This window comes from Conger conger, chromosome 15 (genome assembly GCF_963514075.1).
Source record: "Conger conger chromosome 15, fConCon1.1, whole genome shotgun sequence".
Taxonomy (NCBI): Eukaryota; Metazoa; Chordata; class Actinopteri; order Anguilliformes; family Congridae; genus Conger; species Conger conger.
This window is the reverse complement of record NC_083774.1, coordinates 36,677,802-36,700,316: the sequence shown is the minus strand read 5'-3', so window position 1 is coordinate 36,700,316 and position 22,515 is coordinate 36,677,802. Positions and strand designations below refer to the sequence as shown.

Sequence of the window (22,515 nt, the reverse complement as noted above, 5' to 3'; positions counted from 1 at the left end):
GTCACACTATTGGCAGACATTTGTAGTTCCTTTTGTTTAACCGTTAGAACAGAGGAGCAGCTGAACTTATCTTTTGGAGTCAGATAAACGAGAACAACATGAAATTAATGTACGTTGTTCCAGATGCATTGGTCAGACTAGACGCGTTTCCTTCACCTCTCAGATACTTCCGCCTTTTGATGTATTTGGAGGGTTCTTACACCTGCTTCGTCAATTAGATTGTTAATGAATTAGATTGTTAATTCTAGTGGTAGGGTCAGTATTCCTGCTTCATCAGTGGTTTTCTTCCTGGCGCTGTAATCACTTAGTTTTACGACCGCTGTAATCAGTAGGATGTGAGGTTGAGTTTCCCTGCTGTTTGTTATTTCCTTGCTCGAGTCAGATTAGACTTCTCAACCGTTTTGATATGTCGTTTTATTGGTTGGCTAATATCCGGGGAGTTATTTATTCCCATTTATGCTCATTTTCCCCTTCATTCTCTGGGGTGTATCGCTTGTCTCTAGAAAATATTAGTGGTGATCTCACGTCTTGTATCGTGGGTAACTTTCAGAACCCAATTGCATTTGGTCCTCCAACCCCGCTCCCTTACACGTTAGTCATCCACTTGACATGAGCAATTAGTGGTGTAAACCTTTGACTTCATGTTGATATGATACGATACTAATAATCTGAGTAATGATACAATGCGATGTGATTTTTTCTTCATTCATAACGATACGATCACGATACGATGCAATACCATACAATACATGCGATGCTAATGTGACCATTAGATTTGACAGTTCCCCCTCATCCCACAGACACTCAGGATATTGAAATAACATATATATGTTAATAATAATATTAATATATATATATAATATATATATAATATTAATAATATATATATATATATATATATATATATATATATATATATATAGATCCCTATATGTGGTGTTGAGTTTAAAGCCTTCCTTTCTGGAAAGAACCTACACTACCAGTCAAAGGTTTGGGGTCACCTTGTCTTTTTCTGCTTTTTCTGATTTAAAATTTTATTTTCTCTGTTTGTAATCAAGCAATTAATATGCTGTCAAGTACAAAGTACTTTGTTAAAGGGTATTTTTATACATTCTGGTTTCACCGTGTAGTAATTAAAGCACTTTTTATATGTAGTCCCCCATTTGAGACAAATTAACATAATGCCAAATAAAACAGTCATATATTTAGTTGCGTATCCTTTTGCATGTCATGACTTCCTAATATCTATGACCCATCAACATAATCAGAGTCTGGATATCTTATTTTCAGGTTGTGCTACAAGCAACACTAAAATTTTGCATTTGAATGGAACGGGAATTGGAGGTGGGACTAGATTCAGCTGTAAATTATGCTCATACAGTATGGAACACATTCGTTGGCTAAATGGCTTTAAGTCATCAAGGGTCCTATGAGGTGATCATTCACACCAATCATAATTTGTAGAAAAGTGTGCTTTGATGAGTGTGATCGCTTTTGGTTTAGACTGGACTTATGACCAAAAACTTTTATTACTCAATGCACAGTTTTGAAAAAGAAATTGTGACAATTATCAGAATTTGCGCTACAATAGTTTGCTGGGTAAGCTAATACATTATTATTATTATTATTATTATTATTATTATTATTATTATTATTAAATCAATTAATTAATGAATTAATTATGTATTTGTTGTTGTTGTTGTTGTTGTTGGGTGGGGGGGGGGGCGGATCCTTATCGCGGATCCTTATCAGAAAAAATTAAGGCTGGAGAATTCAAAATATATACCATTTCCCAATATTTGTCGACTTATCTCTACATTGGTAAGCTACTTACGTGGGATATAACAATTAATGTATGCGTATCGCTGTATTTATTTATTTATTTATTTATTTATTTATTTATTTATTTATTTATTGATTGATTGATTGATTGATTGATTGATTGATTGACTGATTGAAAGCTGTGTTTGGATTTTTATCATCGTATGTATTTACACTTAAGCCTGAGTAATGTCTGGAATGTGACGTCTTCCTGAAAGCGAAACCACCGCATTTCCGCATTAGCTACTTTTTTTAACGTTTTCTTTCTCAGCTTAAAGTTGGACTGGATCTTTTCCCACAGGGTGAACATAGTTCGGGCTTTATACTGAATCGTTATATTGCATTACTTATGTTATTGTTGTGCACTTTTTGCAGCCTGTGATATGTTTAGTCTGAAAACGGTGACTCTCAGGTAAAGAATAGCCTTGCCGTTCCTCGGTCAATATTGTATGCTATTTGGGCGCTAAGGAATTATATTTCCCATTTTTCTATGTAAAGCGTCATTTAGACAGTCTGTTTTGAAAAGCGCTATACAAATAAAATAACATTTAATTCAATAGCCTACTGTCAGATTTCCACTGAATCAACATGGAGAATGACCAGAAGGGAGCAACTGGTGGAGAAGGTAATTCGTTAACTGCTGAATGACAAAGCAAGTGAACGATGAGGTTTCAGTTGCTTACACCAGATTTTAATTAATATACTTGATATATCAGGATTATTACAGTACGTACGGCCTACTGAGAACTGGACTTTAGGCCACCGTTGTTTTTCTACTAAGGTGGCAGCCCGATTTTACTACATTGGCGGAGAGAGGTTTGAGCTGCATAGCCGGTTTTAGACCAGATACATGTTGTCATTTGTAGTTTTATTTTCTTTCAGTGATCATTCTTAGACTGTACGGTTTTCAAAAGCGAGGTTTATGTGTTTCGAAATTGCTGTTCTTAGTCGTGGCCCACAGAAAATAGCAATAGGCATTATGCATTTGGTCACGTCACTTTATTGCCCTTTGGTGTTTTTTTAAACCATGAAACGCCGTATGGAAAGTGGGTCGACCACAGGATATAGTCAAATAGGCTACAGCAGTAGAAGTGAGAAAAACAAATATATATATATACCTAATAAAGTGCTCACTGGGTTTATTTACACTTATGAATGAATCATGCATTTACCATTATGTTTCTTATTACAGATACTGTTGATGACAAAATTATGGAACAAGGAGTGGTTGTTTTCAGAGGGTAAGAACGGAAATTGCTGCAATATCTTTTGTTTGTGTTCTCTTCAATACTGATTCTAAATATTATTTTCTCAGGTATGTAATTGAGAGTGCACGAATAGATTATCCAGAAATGCACCTGGGTCCTGAAGACATTGGTGGGAGGGCGGATGAAGGACGTGAACCTGAGGTGAAAGAAATTGTGTCGCACTTACTTAAGATAGCAGCGGATCTCAACAGGGACACTGAACTGGAACGGTAAGAATATTTTTATTAAATAAAGCTGTCACTTGCAAACATTGGGCCTCATTTATCAAACACATTTGATGGTAAATCGGTTGTCAATGCATTTCTCCAAAAAATAGTTCAAAGTTTACATATTTCCAGATTTTGGCAATGATTATTTGGATTATTTAAATAAATTATAAGTCAGTTGTCCCTTAGGGCAGAGGAGCACCTGTATCTGGGTCTCTGAGACTCAAGATGGACAGAGTTTTGGGAGGCTGCTGAAGTGCCTGCTACTACTGCAAAAAAATAATTGTTGTTTTGTCCTCATTTATTCAGTCATACTGGTGTAAATCCTGTTTGAACAAAAGTAGGCCCGTTATGCAGCAGAAAAGGCTTTCATTTAAATATATACCTTAACTTCGGAATTGGACGGTTATAAATCACATCGTTGTCACGCCCAGACAGTGACGTCACTCCTATAATTCGGCCAACAGGCCCGTCCAGTGTAGACATCTGCACCAAAACCTGACCTCCCTGTGGCTGATGTGATTTGTTTGTGGCCTAGAATTTCATAGAATTTTCTCATTTGCCTCCAGTTTCTTGTTAAACCATTTTGTTTTCCGGTTGCGGAACTTGGGACACAGACTAACAACAACAGCTATATTTAGCCAGGTTTTAGTCTTCCCCAGCCCAAACACTGCTTACATTGCTGAATACAGTTTGTTTAGGCTTGCACTTCCATTGACAGCACTTTGGGAGGGTTCTGTGTAGAGGTGGGGGAAAACATTGATACAGCAAAGTATTGCGATATTTTATCTAAAAACATATTTTATAATGTTATTTTTGTAATGATTTTAATGCAGGTCACGAGGTGACAGACCACTTTCCTTGCAGCTCATTAAAATTATATAACTGCACCTCTCGTAATGGGTTGTCCCGTTTACACTGTGGGCTACCAACTACGTTGGTCCCGTAACACTATAGTGAGCAGACACAGGTGTGACATCAAATCGTTGACAGCTGAAACCGGAAACTGCTAAATCAAATGTAAGCACAGTGGAGTATATATGCAATTAGCAGTTTCTTTCGATCTAGGCATCATTATTCCGAAACTTCAACTGGTTACTTGTACTAACCACTGAAGAAGGATTATCCACATTTAGTATGCTCAGGTGCAGAAAGCGACAATTCAGATGATGACATTATGGGACGTCCAGCACAATCGCTAGCTCACAAGGATTGCATAAAACACACATTGGCTCCTGGCTCGCAACGACTTCAATCGATTTCAGGAGTAAGGAAGAGATTTCCTGAGAGCACTGCTAAAGGCAGGAGAGTGGATAGTTAGGAGTGTAAAGTATTGGTGAAGTTTAAGGCTGACATAAGTGAGTATGATGTCTCAAACCCAATGCATTAACTTTTCAATCACTGAGGATTTGTGGAAAGCACGTGTGGCGAATGCACACCTTGAGGTGGACGGGCTACAAAAACAAAATTGGGCAAATGAAGACGGGGAAAAAACGTAGCGTGGTCTGATGAATTGCAATTTCAGATGAATTGAGGCATACAGATGGTAGGGTCAGAATTTGGCAGCAACAGGATGAACCCATGGACCCAACCTGCCTTCTGTCAGCAGTCCAAGCTGGTGGCGGTGGTGTAATGGTGTAGGGAATGTTTTATTGCGCCCATTAATACCAATCAATCATTACTTCAATGCCACAGGAAATGACACCCCGTTTGGCGAGCATTCAGAAATGTAACTCTTTGGGCAGAACTCAAAGCACTGTCTGGCGAACACCAGGCACTGCTCATCACCTGGCTAATACCATCCCTATGATGAAGCATGGTGGTGGCAGCAACATGCTATGGGGGTGCTTCACAGTGGGAGGGACAGGGAGACTGGTCAGAATTGAGGAAAGGATGAATGCAGTAAATACAGAGATGTCCGTGAAGAAACCCTGTTCCAGAGGGCATGCGACCCTGGTGGAACTGCAAGCCAGTACTCTAATTTTCTTTTTCATTTCTTCTCATTGAAATATGTGATTAAATTGTTATTTTTCTCTCTTCTTCACAGCCTCATAAACCAAGTTGATCTGGATTCTGTTCAGGATGTGTTTTTCTCTGTGGCCAGGAAGATTTTCTCAGAAGGAGTTAACTGGGGAAGGCTGGTTGCCTTTTTTCATTTTGGTTACAGACTCATATACAAGGTAATATTTACACACATGTTGAGATTTTACCAATTCCACTCCTGGATTCAACTGAAGCTGTTACACTTGTGTCCTCTTTTCTTTTGAAATGGACAAAACCATCTGTGCTTTTATAAAGTCATACAACTTTAATAATTTAATACTTAATCATGTTGATGAGGCCATCAAAAAAGGGTTGATAGAATCTTTGCAAATTCATTAGTGTTTGATTGGCATGTGTTGTTGCCTGGAATGATCATTAATTAACCTGCGCTGATCATCCAGCCCGCTTGGGATTTTACTTATAAAACCATTTGGGATGGCTGAAGTTTATTTTTTTGTTGACAAACTGATCCATGCTGATCTCATTAAAATATGTTCCATCTGATTACCATCATCCATGTTTTACCACCATTTCATATCTCTTAAGTTAACTGACTCGTGAGTTAAATTTTGCCATTTGTAACAGGATTACAGGAGACGCTCTTATCCAGAGCGATGTACAATGACATCATACCTCTCAGATCCTTATAACACAGATAGGAATAGGTAGAAAACAGGTTAGATAAGCATACCAGGAACTTTATTTATAGTAATATCATTTCATCTTTGAACAAAATGCTAATTGATGATATATTTATTCTACTGATTCAAGCATGGGGAATCCACATAAATTTAAATCCGTCCCGGGAGTTTTTAGGAAGCTACATTTTGGAGCATAGCATCTTCAAACTTTGTAATACATTCCCTGAAAAGATGTTGATGCCCTGAGTAATGAAAATCATGAAAGTATTTAATTTTATGTTCTAGCAGGATAATACCTGTTTCTGACAAATAGATGCCGCTAATTTAGCCGATGAATGTGCTGTTTCAGTAGAATGTGCAGGTTTTATAGAACATGCTGTTTCAGTAGAATGTGCTGTGTCAGTAGATTGTACACGTTCTGTAAAATGTGCCATTTCAGTAGATTGTACAGGTTCTGTAGAATGTGCAGTTTCAGTAGAATGTGCAGTTTCAGGAGACACTGCTTTCTGTTGCAGGCTCTGACGAAGAACCACACAGAAATCATCAACAGGATTGTAGCCTGGGTGTTACAGTTCATTAGAGAAAATATAGCCCCATGGATCCGGCGGAATGGAGGATGGGTGAGATGATAATAATAATAATAATAATAATAATAATAAACTACTATTGTTGTTTGGTTGTTGTTGTTACTATTACTATTGTTATGTGTCTCGCACATTTCTATATGCAGTGCCCTCCATAATGTTCTGGACAAAGACCCATTATGTCTTGATTTGCCTCTGATTTGTCACAGATTTTTAGATTTGGAATCATCACACAATTAAAGTGCAAGTTCTCAGATTTTATAGGGTATTTTTATACATTTTGGTTTCACCATGTAGAAATCGCAGTGTTTTATTCATAGTCCCCCCATTTGAGGGCACCATAATGTTTGGGACTCATGGTCATAGCTGTTTGTAATTGCTCAGGTGGGTTTAATTGCCTCCTTAATGCAAGTATAAGAGAGCTTTCAACAACTAGTCTTTCGATCACCTTTGGAAACTATTAGTGCTGTTTTTCAACATGAGGACCAAAGTTGTGCCAGTGAAAGTCAAAGAAGCCATTAAGAGACTGAGAAGCAAGATAACAAGGATTACAGATATCGGCTAAACCTTAAGCTTACCCAAATCTGTTCAGAACATAATTAAGATTGAAACGGAGCACTGGTGAGCTTACTAATCACAAAAGGACTGGTAGGCCAAGGAAGACCTCCACAGCTGATGACATAATAATTCTCTCCATGATGAAGAAAGATCCCCAAACACCTGTCTGACAGATCAGAAACACTCTTCGGGAGTCAGGTGTGGATTTGCCAATGACCATTGTCTGCAGAAGACTGCAAGATGCAAACCACTGGTTAACTGCAAAAACAGGATGACCTGATTACAGTTTTAAAAGTGCAACCACAGTTGTGGAAAAAATCTTGTGGACAGATGAGACGAAGATTAACTTATATCAGAGTGATGGCAAGAGCAAAGTATGGAGGAGAGAAGAACTGCCAAAAATCCAAAGCATACCACCTCATCTGTGAAACACGGTGGTGGGGGTGTTATGGCCTGGGCATGTATGGCTGCCGAAGGTACTGGCTCACTTATCTTCATTGATATGCATTGAATTGCTAATTGTAATAGCAAAATGAATTCTGAAGAGTTTAGACTCATCCTATCTGCTCAAGTTCAAGCAAATGCCTCCAAACTCATTGGCCGGCAGTTCATTCAACAAAGGAGATTTTCAAAGCTAAAAAATTGTCAATTCTTGACTGGTCAAGTCAATCACCTGATCTGAACACATATGCTGATGAGAACTTAAAGGGACTAGCCCAGAAACAAGCATGAGCTAAAGATGGCTGCAATACAGGCTTGGCATCACCAGAGAAGACACCCAGCACCTGGTGATGTCGATGAATCGCAGACTTCAAGCAGTCATTGTATGCAAACTGTGCGTGGACTATGCATAAACACTGCTGTAAGTTCAACATGGTGAAACCAAACTGTATAAAAATTTCCTTTCTTAAAATCTGCACTAACCACATGTTTTTTTTTAATTGAAATCTTGGAGTACAGTATATAGTGTACAGTATGATGCTTTGACTTATGGTAGAACCTATGCACTTGTAAGTCGCTTCGGATTAAAAGCGTCTGCCAAATGACTAAAATGTAAATGTAAATGTAAAATGTATATACGGGTTGTCCCAAACCTTATGGAGGGCACTGTGTGTAAAATGCGTTGAGAAAAATTATTTCTTAAAACAGGGCATCTTTTTACTGGTGCCTCTGACATTCCAAAGTCTGGGTGAATAAAATGAAAAGATTGCCTCACTTAATTTAACTCTGGACACATTGAGAGAGTTGGACAATCTTGATCTCAAGTTCCATTTGGGCTGCTAACTGGAACCCCCTCTCGTTTCTTCATTTGTTTTGAATAAGTTATTTGACATCCAGCTTGTGGCGCTAGATAGAGAGATAATCAGGGGATTTAGGACTCTGTCATCCAGTGCAATGGAAATGTACAACTGTGTCATCTGCATAACTAAGGAAGTGTGTGTGTGTGTGTGTGCGTGCGTGCGTGCGTGCGTGCGTGCGTGCGTGCGTGCGTGCGTACGTGCGAGTGTGTGCGTTTGTGTGTGTGTGTGTGTGTGTGAGTGTGTGTGTGTGTCTGTGTGCGTGTGCGTGTGTGTGTGTGAGAGAGAGAGAGAGAGAGAAAGACCCAGGGACACACAAATGGACTGACTGACAAACAGACAACAGACAAATTAATTCTTATGTTTTATGCATATACAGTTGTGTTCAAATAAATAGCAGTGCGTTAAAAAAAGTGAATAAAGTGCAAATATTTTTTAATCGCTTTTAGTTCCATATATAAAATGTAGTGGAAACATTACACATTTAATTCCAATAACAAATTTTGGCATTGTCGACATTTTTCTCTTCAAACTCAAACACTTACTGTATAAACTGAAGACATTTTTCAAGATTTAACTTCACTTTAAATGACTGAACTAATATTTAGTTGCATAAATAAATACTCTTCAAGTATTTTTATGTGTTCAAACTGATCCATGATCTCTGGTATACGAAACCAACACCGTAGTATGAAAAACATCCCCATATCATGATTTTTGCACCACCATGCTTCACTGTCTTCACAGTGTACTGTGGCTTGAATTCAGTACTCGGGGGTCATCTGACGTACTGTTGACGACCACTAGACCCAAAAATAACAATTTTACTCTTATCAGTCCACAAAATATTACGCCATTTCTCTTTGGGCCAATCGATGTGTTCCTTGGCAAATTTTAACCACCTTTTTCAACATGGTTCTTTACGGGGGCTTCTTGCTGATAGCTTAGCTTCGATCAAACATCTTCTGACTGTAACAGCACTTACAGGTAATTGTAGATCATCTTGGATCTTTCTGGAGATGATGAATGGCTGAATCTTTGCCATTCTGACTATTCTTTGATCCGTTTTAACAGTAGTTGCTTGTTTTCTTCCGCTTGTTTCTGTTAAAGCATTTGAGATCATTTTAGCTGAGCATCCTATAATTTGCTGCACGTATTTATATGTTTTCCCCTCACCAATCAACTTTTTAATCAAATGACGTTGTTCCTCCAAAGAATGTTTGGAATGGCCCATTTTACTCAGCAATTCAGAAGAAAATATATTTTATAACAAAACATTTGCTTCCCTTCTTCCTTAATAAAGGACAATTAATGACATCTGTTTTTTCACAGAATTAATGAATTCTCAAATTAAACTCCACACTGCTATTATTTTGAACACGCCCCTTTCAATGAATGAGTGAATTACTCAGAACAAGCAGCATGCATGTCAGAACAGTTGGGTCTGTTGTTTTTCTATTACACTACTACATCTACGTAATCTACGTAATCATCTAAGTAAATTATTTGCCATGCAGAAATATCACTACTACTAATAACAGTGGTTCATCGGGTTAGTGATGTTGTACTGCTATTTATTTGAACACAACTGTAAATGAACACATACACGTGTGCGCGCACATACTCAAACACACAAACGCATACAATCAGAGGCACTCACGCACATACAGACCCTGTGATAAAGGTGTGTGACACAGTATGAATGGGTGACATTGTAACTCCGTGGTTACAGGGGGGTGTGGTGAACCGTGTACTCCAGTGGAACAACGTGGTCACTTTCGCTGCTGGGATCCTCACAGGGGCGCTGCTGTACTGGAAGATGGCCAACTGATCGTATTCCAACTCCTACATTCACAGGGTCTCACTAGGGTCCAGGCTCCTATTTCCCTAGTCATGCAACATGCTGTTCCATTTTCATTTATATCATATTATCTGTTTGGTGGTGGTGGTGAAATCCTAATACTGTAAACCACACATTACCTCTGTCATACTTCATCCCACCACCAGCCAATCAGAGCCAATATTGCCACCCCCTGGGTTGCACTGAACATCACTGTAAATGCGCAGATTTCACTTCCTTGTTCCATAGCTGGAACAGTAGCAGCCTGAACATTTTCTTCCAGGGACAGCTTTGAGTATCTCTGGCGTAAAGGTAAAAATGTAATCATAAAAATGTCATGATTTTGAATTTCACTGGTCAAGGTATAATGCAAAGTGCTTTGCAGTAACACCAGTACTTTATTGAGATGCTGCCAAAGGTCTGTGTGTTTTACTATGGAAGTATGCTAGAGCGTTGTTTTTACTTATTTTGCTTTGTCAATTGACATTCCACTAGATCTAAGAATTAATGGGTAACACTGTAAATCATATATTTTTTATATTTTTTATGTATGTTGTGGGAACAATCAAGACATTTGTATATTTGAACAAACAAGCATATATTATAATTATATACAGTACTGTGCAAAAGTCTTAGGCACCTGTATAACATTCAGGGGTGGCATGGATGGTGCTGTGGTTAGCACCGCCGCCTCACAACAAGGAGGTCCTGAGTTCGAATCCCTCTCTGTGCGGAGCTTGCATTTCCACTTCCAGTTTGCATGGGTTTCCTCCGGGTAATCCGGTTTCCTTCCAAAGACATGGAGACTAGGCTGATTAAGGAATCTAAATTGTCCGTGAGTGTGAATCAAATCAATATTTTTTGTGACCACCCTTCGGCGTTAAAACTGCATCACTTTTGGAAAATGAATATTTGGAAATCTCAAATGTTTTATTTTATACTAACACACACAAAAAAATAAACATATATATAATAAAGTCTAGGGTGCCTAATACTTCTGCACAGTACTGTATATTGTTAAAAATAAAAGTAATTATGTTATAAAAAATGTATTTGCAAAATAATTACTTGTTTTGTGCAACCAATTTTGTTACAGTACTGTAACAGTAACTTACTGTAACAATTGTATACGTATTGTATAGGTTTTTTTCTTCTTTTAGAAACATGGAGCTGTCCAAGTCCAATTACCAGCAACCACAGCAGCTGGGTTCATGCACAAACCTCACTGCCGATTTGGAAGATTTGATATTTGCAGTTCGCCAACGAAACGTGGCCTCAATCCGCTGCTTCTTTTCACTCCACAGACTATAGCTAAGCTCGTTTTGAGTGGGGTTAGAGGAATGCATTGATATCAGAGGCAGTGGCATGCCTAGGCCTTTGCTATTGGGCTATAGACCGGGGCTTTTCATTAGCCTCAGTTCTCTTTTTCAATGTCAAATTATTAAGTGATGAAATATCAGCATTGAGACTGCAAAATATAATGCTAAAAACACAAAAAATGCTCAAGAATGTGAGACTGTTGGTGTCTAATGTAACTACTCCACCCCACCCCCCATATGTGGAGGGTGAACCAAGGCTATGAAATCGGGGAAGGTGGAGGTGTGTCCACTTTTTTAAATGCATTTAAAACCGATTTTTTATAACCATGGAACCATACAAAAGATCTTCACGTTACAACGTTCAGTCACACCCCATACAAAGCAACACTCCAGATGATATTTAAATACGATCACATACCAGTAGCCTACTCCATTCTGATAAAAAAACCCTGCTTACTTTGCTCTTCTCAAGGACTGTTTTCACTGTTCTCAATTTGCAGGGCTGTTTTTAAGTCTTTCAGCACAAGGCCAAGTCAAGTCTTAAGTCTTTCAGCACAAGGCCAAGTCAAGTCTTAAGTCTTTCAGCACAAGTAATTATTATGTGGTGTTGGTGGCACAGTCTATGCACAGTCTATGTCTTTCAACTATTAGGCAGACACACGGTTGCACACACACAGACACCTTTGTTTATTTGGAAGTGGCTATGGATACGCCCACAGTAAAGTTAAGGATAGGTTTAGGGTTAGGGTTTGGTTAAAATTGGGCTTAGGTTATGGCGCATAAATACACTTTTTCACTTCAGATGCCTGCTCTATCCATAGCCACTGCCTATTTATTTATTTGGTAATCATTTTAGATGAGAATATAGCCAAATTTCAACGATCTTCTGTTGTATTCAGTTGTTCACTCCACTTACCCACTCAGCTCAGGTAATCTTGAGGTGCAAAATGCTTTCTGGTTTTTCATGCGTACAATTACCAGTGAGGAAGAAGGTAAAACACAAGGTACACAAGGAAAAGTTAAACACCTTTTCTAGGTGACTGATTCATAAAAACGTAACATTACAAGATATTTATTTTATTCATACACACTCAAACATTCATAAACACAACATGTAACCAATACAGTTCTGTGCAAAAGTCATATAAGGAAACCAAAACCCCATAACGAAAAAGCAAAAACACATTTTCGCCGTAGTCCCGTTACGTAATTTTAAAAAAAACTTTTTTTGTATTACTTCTCGCTTGATCTGCACCATATTCCCAAGGTCGTCCACAACCTTGGTGCGGCTGACGTGCACATACTTGGGGTCAACAATAGACATAAAGTGCCAGAAGTTGGGGGTTTTCCAGCATGGGCAGTGGCAAATTACAATTGCCCACTAGATCGGTCAAAATGGACTCTGTGATTGCCTTCGGTTTTGTACTTGAGGTACCGCGTCTTGGCAAAAAGCTTCCGATGTAAGTCTGACCGTCATATGTTTTTTTGGGGTTTTTTTAGCTTAAAATAATTGTATTAAACAAACCTGTTGAAAAGATAAATAACCAGTAATGTGAATGGGAAGTTGATTGTGTATTATGTGTATTAGGGAAAAGGTTTAATATTCATTGCATGTGCCAGGCATTGCAAGGTCTTTTCCTACCACATTTATTTAGTTATATATGTATTTATTTATTTATTTATTTATTTATTTATTTATTTATTTATTAATTTATCTATATCTATTTATGTATTTATATATGTATCTATTTATGTACATACATATTTATCTATCCATATATCTATTTATCTATGTATGTATATATCTTATCAATTTATATACATATTATACATGTAGGCGGCACGGATGGTGCAGTGGGTAGCACTGCCGCCTCACAGCAAGGAGCTCCTGGGTTCGAATCCCCGTCGGCCTGTGCGGAGTTTGCATGTTCTCCCCGTGTCTGCGTGGGTTTCCTCCCACAGTCCAAAGACATGCACGTTAGGCTGATTGGAGAGTCTAAATTGCCCATAGGTATGAGTGTGTGAGTGAATGGTGTGTGTGCCCTGCGATGGACTGGCGACCTGTCCAGGGTGTATTCCTGCCTTTCGCCCAATGTATGCTGGGATAGGCTCCAGCCCCCCTGCGACCCTGTTCAGGATAAGCGGGTTAAGATAATGGATGGATGGATGGATTATACATGTATGGCTATTCACGATTTACAATCTCCCTGATATAGTTTTTTTTTAATCGACGAAGCTTAATCTGCCGACTAATGTTATTTGCTACATTTAGTTGTCAATCATTCATGTCGGAAGGTCGAGTGGAACGTGGCTGGTGGTTGACGTTCGATAATGCATGCAAGCTTCTCGTCATATTGATGATGACACAAATGCTCAAATTAAGTTCATCTGTTAAACTGAATAGGACTGAAATTGACCGAATTGCTTTAATTGTAGTACTTCGGGCTCTCCTATTCATTGGGTGAGATCACGAAGTCTGCTAAATCCGTTAGCTAGCTAGCTAACGGGATATCGCGATCTCGCTTATGGGGAGCCCAATGTCATGATGGAGAAGTCGCAGACTCGCTAATGACCTCCTCAGTTAATAAATAAAATTACATTCAAATATGCAGTGAATGATGGCATTATTGAACTTACCTCTCAGGGTACACTTACAACAGTAAGTTTGATGTTGTTGCTGGCCCCTCATTGATGCTCACTGTACAAAATGAAGACAAATAATTGCGCAACCCGAGTGCAAAAACGAGAGGGGTAACGTTAGTTGCATCCATTGTGGATCTGGATAGGATTATAGTCTCGGTGAGTGTTAAATTAGTGTAGAGTCGGTCCCGCTGGCAAGCTGGCGCGTACGGTCCCAACTAACTGCCCCTTTCCGTAGGGGCTAGCTTTTCAAGTTTATGATTGGGGAATGGTGCTGAGTCAAGTAAATGCAAAATAGACCTATAAGAGTAGCTTATTTTAAAGTTAATGGAGATTTTCTTTCTATGGAGAGATATTTGAAATAATGACAACAACATGGGGATTTTAATTTGTGGATGAGACTTTAATGTATGTCTAAATCCAAGACTGGACTCTTCTAGTGGAAATTGAGGCAAAGGTATCAGTATGAAGATAAATGCCTTAATGATGGAAATTGACATTATAGATTGTGGGGGAAATTCCAAGGAGGGACGTCTTGCAAGCAACCTTTCCCTTTTAAAAGAACCCAGTTCTTTCACAGCAAGGAGAGTTTCAATAATACAAACTTTATTAACCCTATAACAAAGCACGGAGAATGCCTCACACCAATGTGAGAAAACACTCTAGATTTTAGCAGACAGGGTGTCTATTACACATCCTAAGTTATCGCATGCATACATTACGGTGAAAGCCAATCATCTTCATACAGTGTTTCAGTACTTTTCCATCACACGTTGTACTCCTGGGCCCACCTCTTCTCCTTAAGTCATATAACATTTGTTTTGCAATTAACACACTGCTACAGCAACTACAAAGGTTACATTTATCATCCGTGGTTCCTCCTAGGCTGGTTAAGGAGGAACCGACCTTGGAATGCGCTTCCTCCTCATTCTTTTCTATCATAACAAGCACCTGAGAGCACCCACCGATGGGAGGGTGTTCTGCCTTATCTCCTGAAGCAGCGGCCGAGCACTCACCCCTCCCTTACATTTTTGCTGGTTATCTGTCACAAGCACAATTTATTCTTTATAAGCAGTTTTCTAACTATATGCATTGTACATATCTGGATACATATATCCTAGGTTACATTGTACTACATTATATTTTTCTCCCACAAGATGTTTGGAGATATCAATCTAGTTCGAATTACACTCACCATTCCTCACTTCATGCAATCTATTCTGGGATAGATCATTTTTTAATTTTCAATAGAGACCTTCATAGAATACTGATATTTGTCACATCCCTCCCTCAGACAATAATCCTCTATATATGTCACTGTATCTCCATAGTAAATCAAGATCTACTTGGATCTTAATGACAATGGCAAGGTGATGCCATCTGTGCTTTGGGTTGCACTTAAAGTGGTAATTCGGGGGGAAATAATAGCCATCACATCTCATGATAAGAAACTTCACAAAACAAAGGCTTCAGAATTAAATCAGATACAGGAAGACCATGTAGACACTTTCAATGAAGAGGCTAAATAAAACATTACAAAATGAAGGAATTTTACATTACATTACATTATTGGCATTTGGCAGACGCTCTTAAGAGGAATGAAATAGATTAAAGGAATACACGAGAAATATTATTCTGAAGTATATTATGATGGAAATATTTGAAACTTCTATCTTACAGCCTATGAAAACAACAACAAGACAATACTATGTACAAGATAAGAAATCCTGACTCAGGAGACACTGAGAAAAGTCTAAAAAGAATCCAACAGCGTTTCAAAAAGTATTATAAATCACTGTAATCCCAACCACAAATTAATGACGACCTTCAGAGTCATTTCTAGCCTCATTGAATCTACCTTCTATTACTAATGAACAAAATAAAAAATTGATAAAGTGTAATTATACTCAGCAATTTGGAGACTAAAAGAAAATAAATCCTTGGGCACGGATGCTTTCACTTCCGAGTGGATTAAATCAATGCAGGGACCGCTGCATTAAATTTGGTGCTACAGAAAAGGGAAATTCTACCCTCATGGAGGCATACAATCATTTCTGTTGTACCAAAGGAAGGGAAAGACAGACTAGATTGTGGTAAGTATTATTGTATTAAATGTGCACAATAAATTGTTCACATCAACACTGTCTATAAGAATAGAAAATATTAAACTCATCCATTAAAACCAGATGGGTTTCATCCGACCAAGATAAACGCAAGATAATATCTGGAGAACACTGCACATTATTAGACATGTCACACAACAGGAAGTAGAGACAGCCATTATAAGTTTAGACACTGAGAAAGTGTTTGACTCTGTCAGATGGTCTTTCTTGTACAAAGTGTTATCAAAATACCTATTGCCTTCAGACATCTATATGACAAACCATCCACAAGGATAACAATTAATGGTGATTTATCAAATTCATTCATCAAAATGCTGGCAAAATGCTAATATTAGGGGGATAGTTATTGGGGGAACAAAAATTGGCTCTATTAGCTGATGACGTTTTGTTATACCAGACAGCTCACACAGTCACTCCCAAAACTGACAAGTCTACTCGATATGGCAAAAAATATGGCACACTCACAGGTTTTAAGCTTAATATACAAAAAACTCAGTTAATCACATTTAATTACAACCCACCCAACCATATCAGAGGAAAATATAAATCGAAATTGGATGCAGAATCAATCAGATACCTGGATATCCCAAAATAATTTGACCTTAATTATGATCCATTGAATGCAAAGATAAAGTCTGACATATTCGATTAAATGAACATTCTGCCTCGTGCAGACTTTTTCAGACTTCCAGTGAAGATACTGACCAAACAGTTTATGGAATGGGACAGGTTGATATCCAGATACTTATGAAGAATACAACTATACCGCACAGTGAAGGCCATTCATTCGCTTGTGTACACCACCATATTTTGCGGAATGGAATTAAATAGAAAGTGCAATGACAGAAGGGGTACCGATAGCAGCTATGATAGCAGAAACTGGATTACATAATAAGATGGTCAACAAATGATAAGATGATAACCCTTGGATTAATATACTATCTAAAACCAGGCAGGAGGTGATTCATCTAAACTGTTACCGTGGTGTGGTTACGAAATGGAATTTGTTCCAAATTGATCTGATAATACATTTAAAAAATGGATCACAAAAAGGCCATACAAATTATTATACATTTGTCCACAAGGGGGCATTCCAGAGCTTTGAATCCGTACAACAACAATCTAAATAACTTCTATATAGATACCTTCAAGCATTATTTCAACCAGAACCTGGGTGTAGCTTTAGAAACAGGAGAGGAAGGAATTATGAAAATATTATGGTCAATATCCAAATCCACAACATGTCATAACATTATCCCCAGAATGAATAATGGCATTCTCCAGTCCAAGTCTGAGAATACACAAGAGAAGAGTCTGTTTACAAAAGAGAAGTGAGAGGGAAATTTTTATATTTCAGAGGAGCTGGAGAAGAATATGTCAAGCAGAATGGAATGGAACTATATGGCGAGAGTTCTGTTCTTAAAAATATTATGTTTTTTTTATTACGTCCTTGCAAAAACGACATCAGGGAAGTGGTGGTGGATGTGCCAGACTATGTGGAAGGTCTGGAAGTCTGGAAGTGCCAGAAAACATATTAATAATGTATTTGACATTTCTTTTAGATGTGACACTGATGGGGAGCATCTCATTTAAAGGGTGGATATCAATGATAAGAAACTGGTACAAATACTTCTGGCAGCAAGCAAAAAGGCTGTCATGAGGAAATGGCTAAAACCAGTGCCACTCAGCATTGTTGAATGGATAAAAATAATTTCTGAAATATACACTCAGTGAGCACTTTATTAGGTATTTATTAGACTTATTTTTACTTCTATTGTTGTACCCTACCCACTTAGAGTTATGATGCGTTGTGTGTTCAGAGATGCACTTCTGCATACCACTGTTGTAATGTGTGGTTATTTGCATTACCATCACCTTCCTGTCAGCTTTGACCAGTCTGGCCATTCTCTTCTGACGTCTCTCATTAACAAAGCATTTCTGTCAGCAGAACCGCTGCTCACTGGAATGTATTTTTAATTTTTTTATTTTTTTGCAGCATTCTTTGGATGAGCCAGATTGTAAAATGGTTATCAAACGTACTGCAATTTATTTTTTGTTTGTTTTAAGTAAGCACAATATATGACTCTCCTTGCAGTAATACTGATACTACGTAAATGAATGAATGTGGAATGAATGCTTTTCCAAAAGGAAAACCTTACTGTCATAAAGTCCTACTTGTACAAGCCTATACTGATAAAACCTTATGTTCCTAAAAGCTCATAAACGCCTACATTCATATAACCATTCTCATAAACCCCCACATTCATACAACCATTCTCATAAACCCCTACATTCATACAACTATTCTCATAAACCCCTACATTCATACAACCATTCTCATAAAACCATAGACTCACACAACCATTCTCATAAAACCCTACTTCCACCTCTTCCATCACCAAACAGCCATGTTCATTTTCTCAGAAATGAATACAGACAGGGACTGATTACTTTTGGCCTGTCCCTGCAGTGGAGTATTCAGTGCTGTCCCATACAAGAGTCTGCTAAGGCCTTTGGTAATCATTTGTTAGGAATGTAGTAAAAATCAGGATGATACAGGAACAAAAACAACAAATAAGGTAAAAGCTTATAACACTGGGCCAGCGCAGATGCGCATGGGTGTGTGTGCCTGCATGTGTGTGTGTAGAATAGCAGTCATTTTGAAAAGTTTGAGATGGCCATATGGCCATCTTGGGTTTGTTTACGGTAGTTAAGCTTCAGTGCCATATGGCACCTTTGGGACTGGAAGGGTTAAGCAAACAGAAAAATGTTTAGACTGAGCTCAAGTCTTTACAGCCATATTAGTGAACTTCACATGATGCCCCGGAGGGGCTGATTGGGAAATGCGTTTCCTGGTAACCAGTATTGTGACATTGAGCCCAGTGACACTGACGTCATTCCAGGTTTTTCTGTTAGCACAGCTGTGAGAACTTGCTCAATAATGCCTGTACACCAGGTGGATGATGAAAAACTAAAAGCATGTCTCTCGTCGTTATACAATTTACTCAATTTACTGCTGCAATATGTCAGTACTGCTGATTAACTACAGAAACAGCTGAAATATGCATACTGCTGCTGAAATACACAGGCAGTCAGTACTGCTGGTTAATGTATACTGACACCTGCCACATGCAGGCAGTCAGTACAGCTGGATAAATACTGACACAGCTGAAATACACAGGCAGTCAGTACTGCTGGTTAACATATACTGACACTGCTGCCATATGCAGGCAGTCAGTACAGCTGGTTAAATACCGACACTGCTGCTATATACAGGCAGTCTGAACAGCTGGTTAAATACAGACTCTGCTGCAAGATGCAAGCAGTCAGTAATGCTGGATAATAAATACTGACACTGCTGCAAGATGCAGGCAGTCAGTAATGCTGGATAATAAATACAGACACCGCTACAAGATGCAGGCAGTCAGTAATGCTGGATAATAGATACAGACACCGCTACAAGATGCAGGCAGTCAGTAATGCTGGATAATAGATACTGACACTGATGCACTATGCAGGCAGTCAGTAATGCTGGATAATATATACTGACACTGATGCACTATGCAGGCAGTCAGTAATGCTGGATAATAGATACTGACACTGATGCACTATGCAGGCAGTCAGTAATGCTGGATAATAGATACTGACACTGATGCACTATGCAGGCAGTCAGTAATGCTGGATAATATATACTGACACTGATGCACTATGCAGGCAGTCAGTAATGCTGGATAATAGATACTGACACTGATGCACTATGCAGGCAGTCAGTAATGCTGGATAATAGATACTGACACTGATGCAATATGCAGGCAGTCAGGACTGCTGGTTTAATGCTGACACTGCTGCAATACTAAGGGCCCTAGAGGCCTGGTCGGGGCGCTGGCGGAGTAAATCACGGATGAGGGAGAGGTCCAAGATGTGATGCTCTGGGATCCAGGAACGCTCTTCTGGTCTATACCCCTCCCAATCCACCAGGAACTGGCAACCCCATTTTCGGCGTCAAATGTTCAGGAAGGACCCAGGAGGATAGCCACTGTGTAACGAGGAGCAGGGCATGGATAGCGGTCGGCTTGCTTCTTCATACTGGTAATGTGACGGAGTAGTGTGGCCCAAGCCTGTGGAGGAGACCGGAAGGGAGTTGTGGGCGTATTCCACCCAAGGGAGCATGTTGAGCCAGGATGTTGGAGACTTCTCGACCAGGCAATGTAGGCTCTTTTCCAGTTCTTGATTCATCCTTTCTGTTTGTCCATTCGACTAAGGCTCGGGCCACACTACTCAGGATGAAACCCACAGGACAGGCTGGGAGCAAAAAGCTGTTCAGAAACGTCTGGAAAACTGGGGACTCATGTCTGACCTCCAGAAGGAGACCGTGGAGATGGAAAACATGCTGACAGAGGACCTCTGTCGTTTCACTGGCTGAAGGAAGCTTGGGTCGTGCTACGAAGTGCACATATTTGGAAAACTGGTCTACAATGGTCAGAACCACTGTTATTCCTCTGGAGGTAGGTAGACCGGTGACTAATTCAACGGGATATCAAGGGGAACAGGATCAATTCTCAACGTTTGTTCCACCATTCTGAGAATTTCCAGCTCGGTGGCTGGGACCAGAGCACCAGGAGGAAGAATGGAGACAGGACCCTCTTTGGGATTGGCAGGTGAGTGTATCTAGCCTCAAAATTGGTTCCAGATTGGTAGCTGAAGGTGAAGTGGAATTGATTGAAAAACAGAGATCAGCGGGCTTGGTGAGTATTAAGTCTCTTGGCCAAGCGGAGGCACTCCAAGTTCTGACGATCTATCCACACTAGGAATGGAAGAGCCCTCCAGCCAGTGACGGCACTCCTAAAATGCCAACTTGACTGCTAATAGCTGCACTGATGATGTAATTTATCTCTGTAGGGGAAAAACGACGAGAGAAGAATGAATGCACATGGATGTACTTTGTTGTCTGGTGCCCTTTTGGAGAGAACAACTCTGACACCAGTGTCAGAAGCATCTACCTCCACAATAAACTGCCTTTTGGGGTCAGGCGGGGTAAGGACTGGAGCAGGGGTCAGGCGGGGTAAGGACTGGAGCAGGGGTCAGGCGGGGTCAGGATGGGAGCAGGGGTCAGGCGGGGTCGGGATGGGAGCAGGGGTCAGGCGGGGTCAGGACTGAAGCACGGGTCAGTCGGGGTAAGGATGGGAGCAGGGGTCAGGCGGGGTAAGGATGGGAGCAGGGCTCAGGCGGGGTAAGGATGGGAGCAGGGGTAAAGTGGGGTAAGGATGGGAGCAGGGCTCAGGCGGGGTAAGGATGGGAGCAGGGCTCAGGCGGGGTAAGGATGGGAGCAGGGGTCAGGCGGGGTAAGGATGGGAGCAGGGGTCAGGTGGGGTAAGGATGGGAGCAGGGGTAAAGCGGGGTAAGGACTCTTTCTTTCCTGAACGTGATTCGAAGTACCAGCAGCGGAGCAGGGGAGCAGGGGTAAAGTGCTTTGTCAAGTCTTGGAATGCAGCTTCGGCCTCCTGGGTCCAGCGGAATGTGACCTTCTTGAGGTGAGAGCCGTGAGTTTCTACCTCCAGTAGAAATGAGCAAAACCGAGGAACCTCTGCAACTCCTTGCAATTGGTGGCCAGGCCATCACCGCTTTGGTCTTTTCAGGATCCATCTCCATGGCCCCTAGAGACTGGACAGTAGATCAGTGAAATTTACACTTCTCTGCCCTCATGAAAAGTAGATTTTCCAGCAGGCGTTGGAAAACTTGCCATTGTCATAGAATTTTGCCCCCCAATGTGACAGAAATTGGAGAGAATAAGAATGAGAAGAAACTCTTTAAGCTCAACAATTTCATTTGCGCAAATAGAAGAGGTTACCACACACCATTCAATAAGTCTCAAATCATATGCCAAAACAATAGTCTCTTATATCTTACTATGATCTAGAAAATACCCACACATGAGACAAACTTGTGTGAGGGGGGGTTACGCAGAAAAGACACAAGAGGTGGTCTCATATCAATTGAATGCAGAACAACCTTGGGGCTGATAACTAATTCTGGATGTTCTATTGAGTCAGCGCACAGCTGTCTGTGCCCATATGCGCGCGCACACACACACACACACACACACACAATTATTGTTTTAATCAGGAGCACAAAGCATAAGCAGTTTGAATACATATTTTGCAAGCACACAACAAT

General features: G+C 39.8%; 1 protein-coding gene across 2 annotated transcripts; it reads left to right on the top strand.

The window, feature by feature from the left end:
• The first annotated feature begins 2,063 nt into the window (after positions 1–2,063).
• Positions 2,064–11,323, top strand: zgc:153993 (uncharacterized protein LOC767645 homolog). 2 transcript variants are annotated; one of them, XM_061222367.1, is made up of 7 exons: positions 2,064–2,233; positions 2,382–2,446; positions 3,014–3,062; positions 3,137–3,298; positions 5,343–5,475; positions 6,495–6,599; positions 10,152–11,323. In XM_061222367.1, exons 2-7 carry the CDS (start codon positions 2,410–2,412, stop codon positions 10,248–10,250), a joined length of 585 nt encoding a protein of 194 aa, XP_061078351.1. In that variant the 5' UTR covers positions 2,064–2,233; positions 2,382–2,409; the 3' UTR covers positions 10,251–11,323. The 2 variants fall into 2 exon arrangements, with proteins under 2 accessions (XP_061078351.1, XP_061078350.1); XM_061222366.1 differs by having other exon boundaries at positions 2,064–2,446.
• The last annotated feature ends 11,192 nt before the right edge of the window (positions 11,324–22,515 follow it).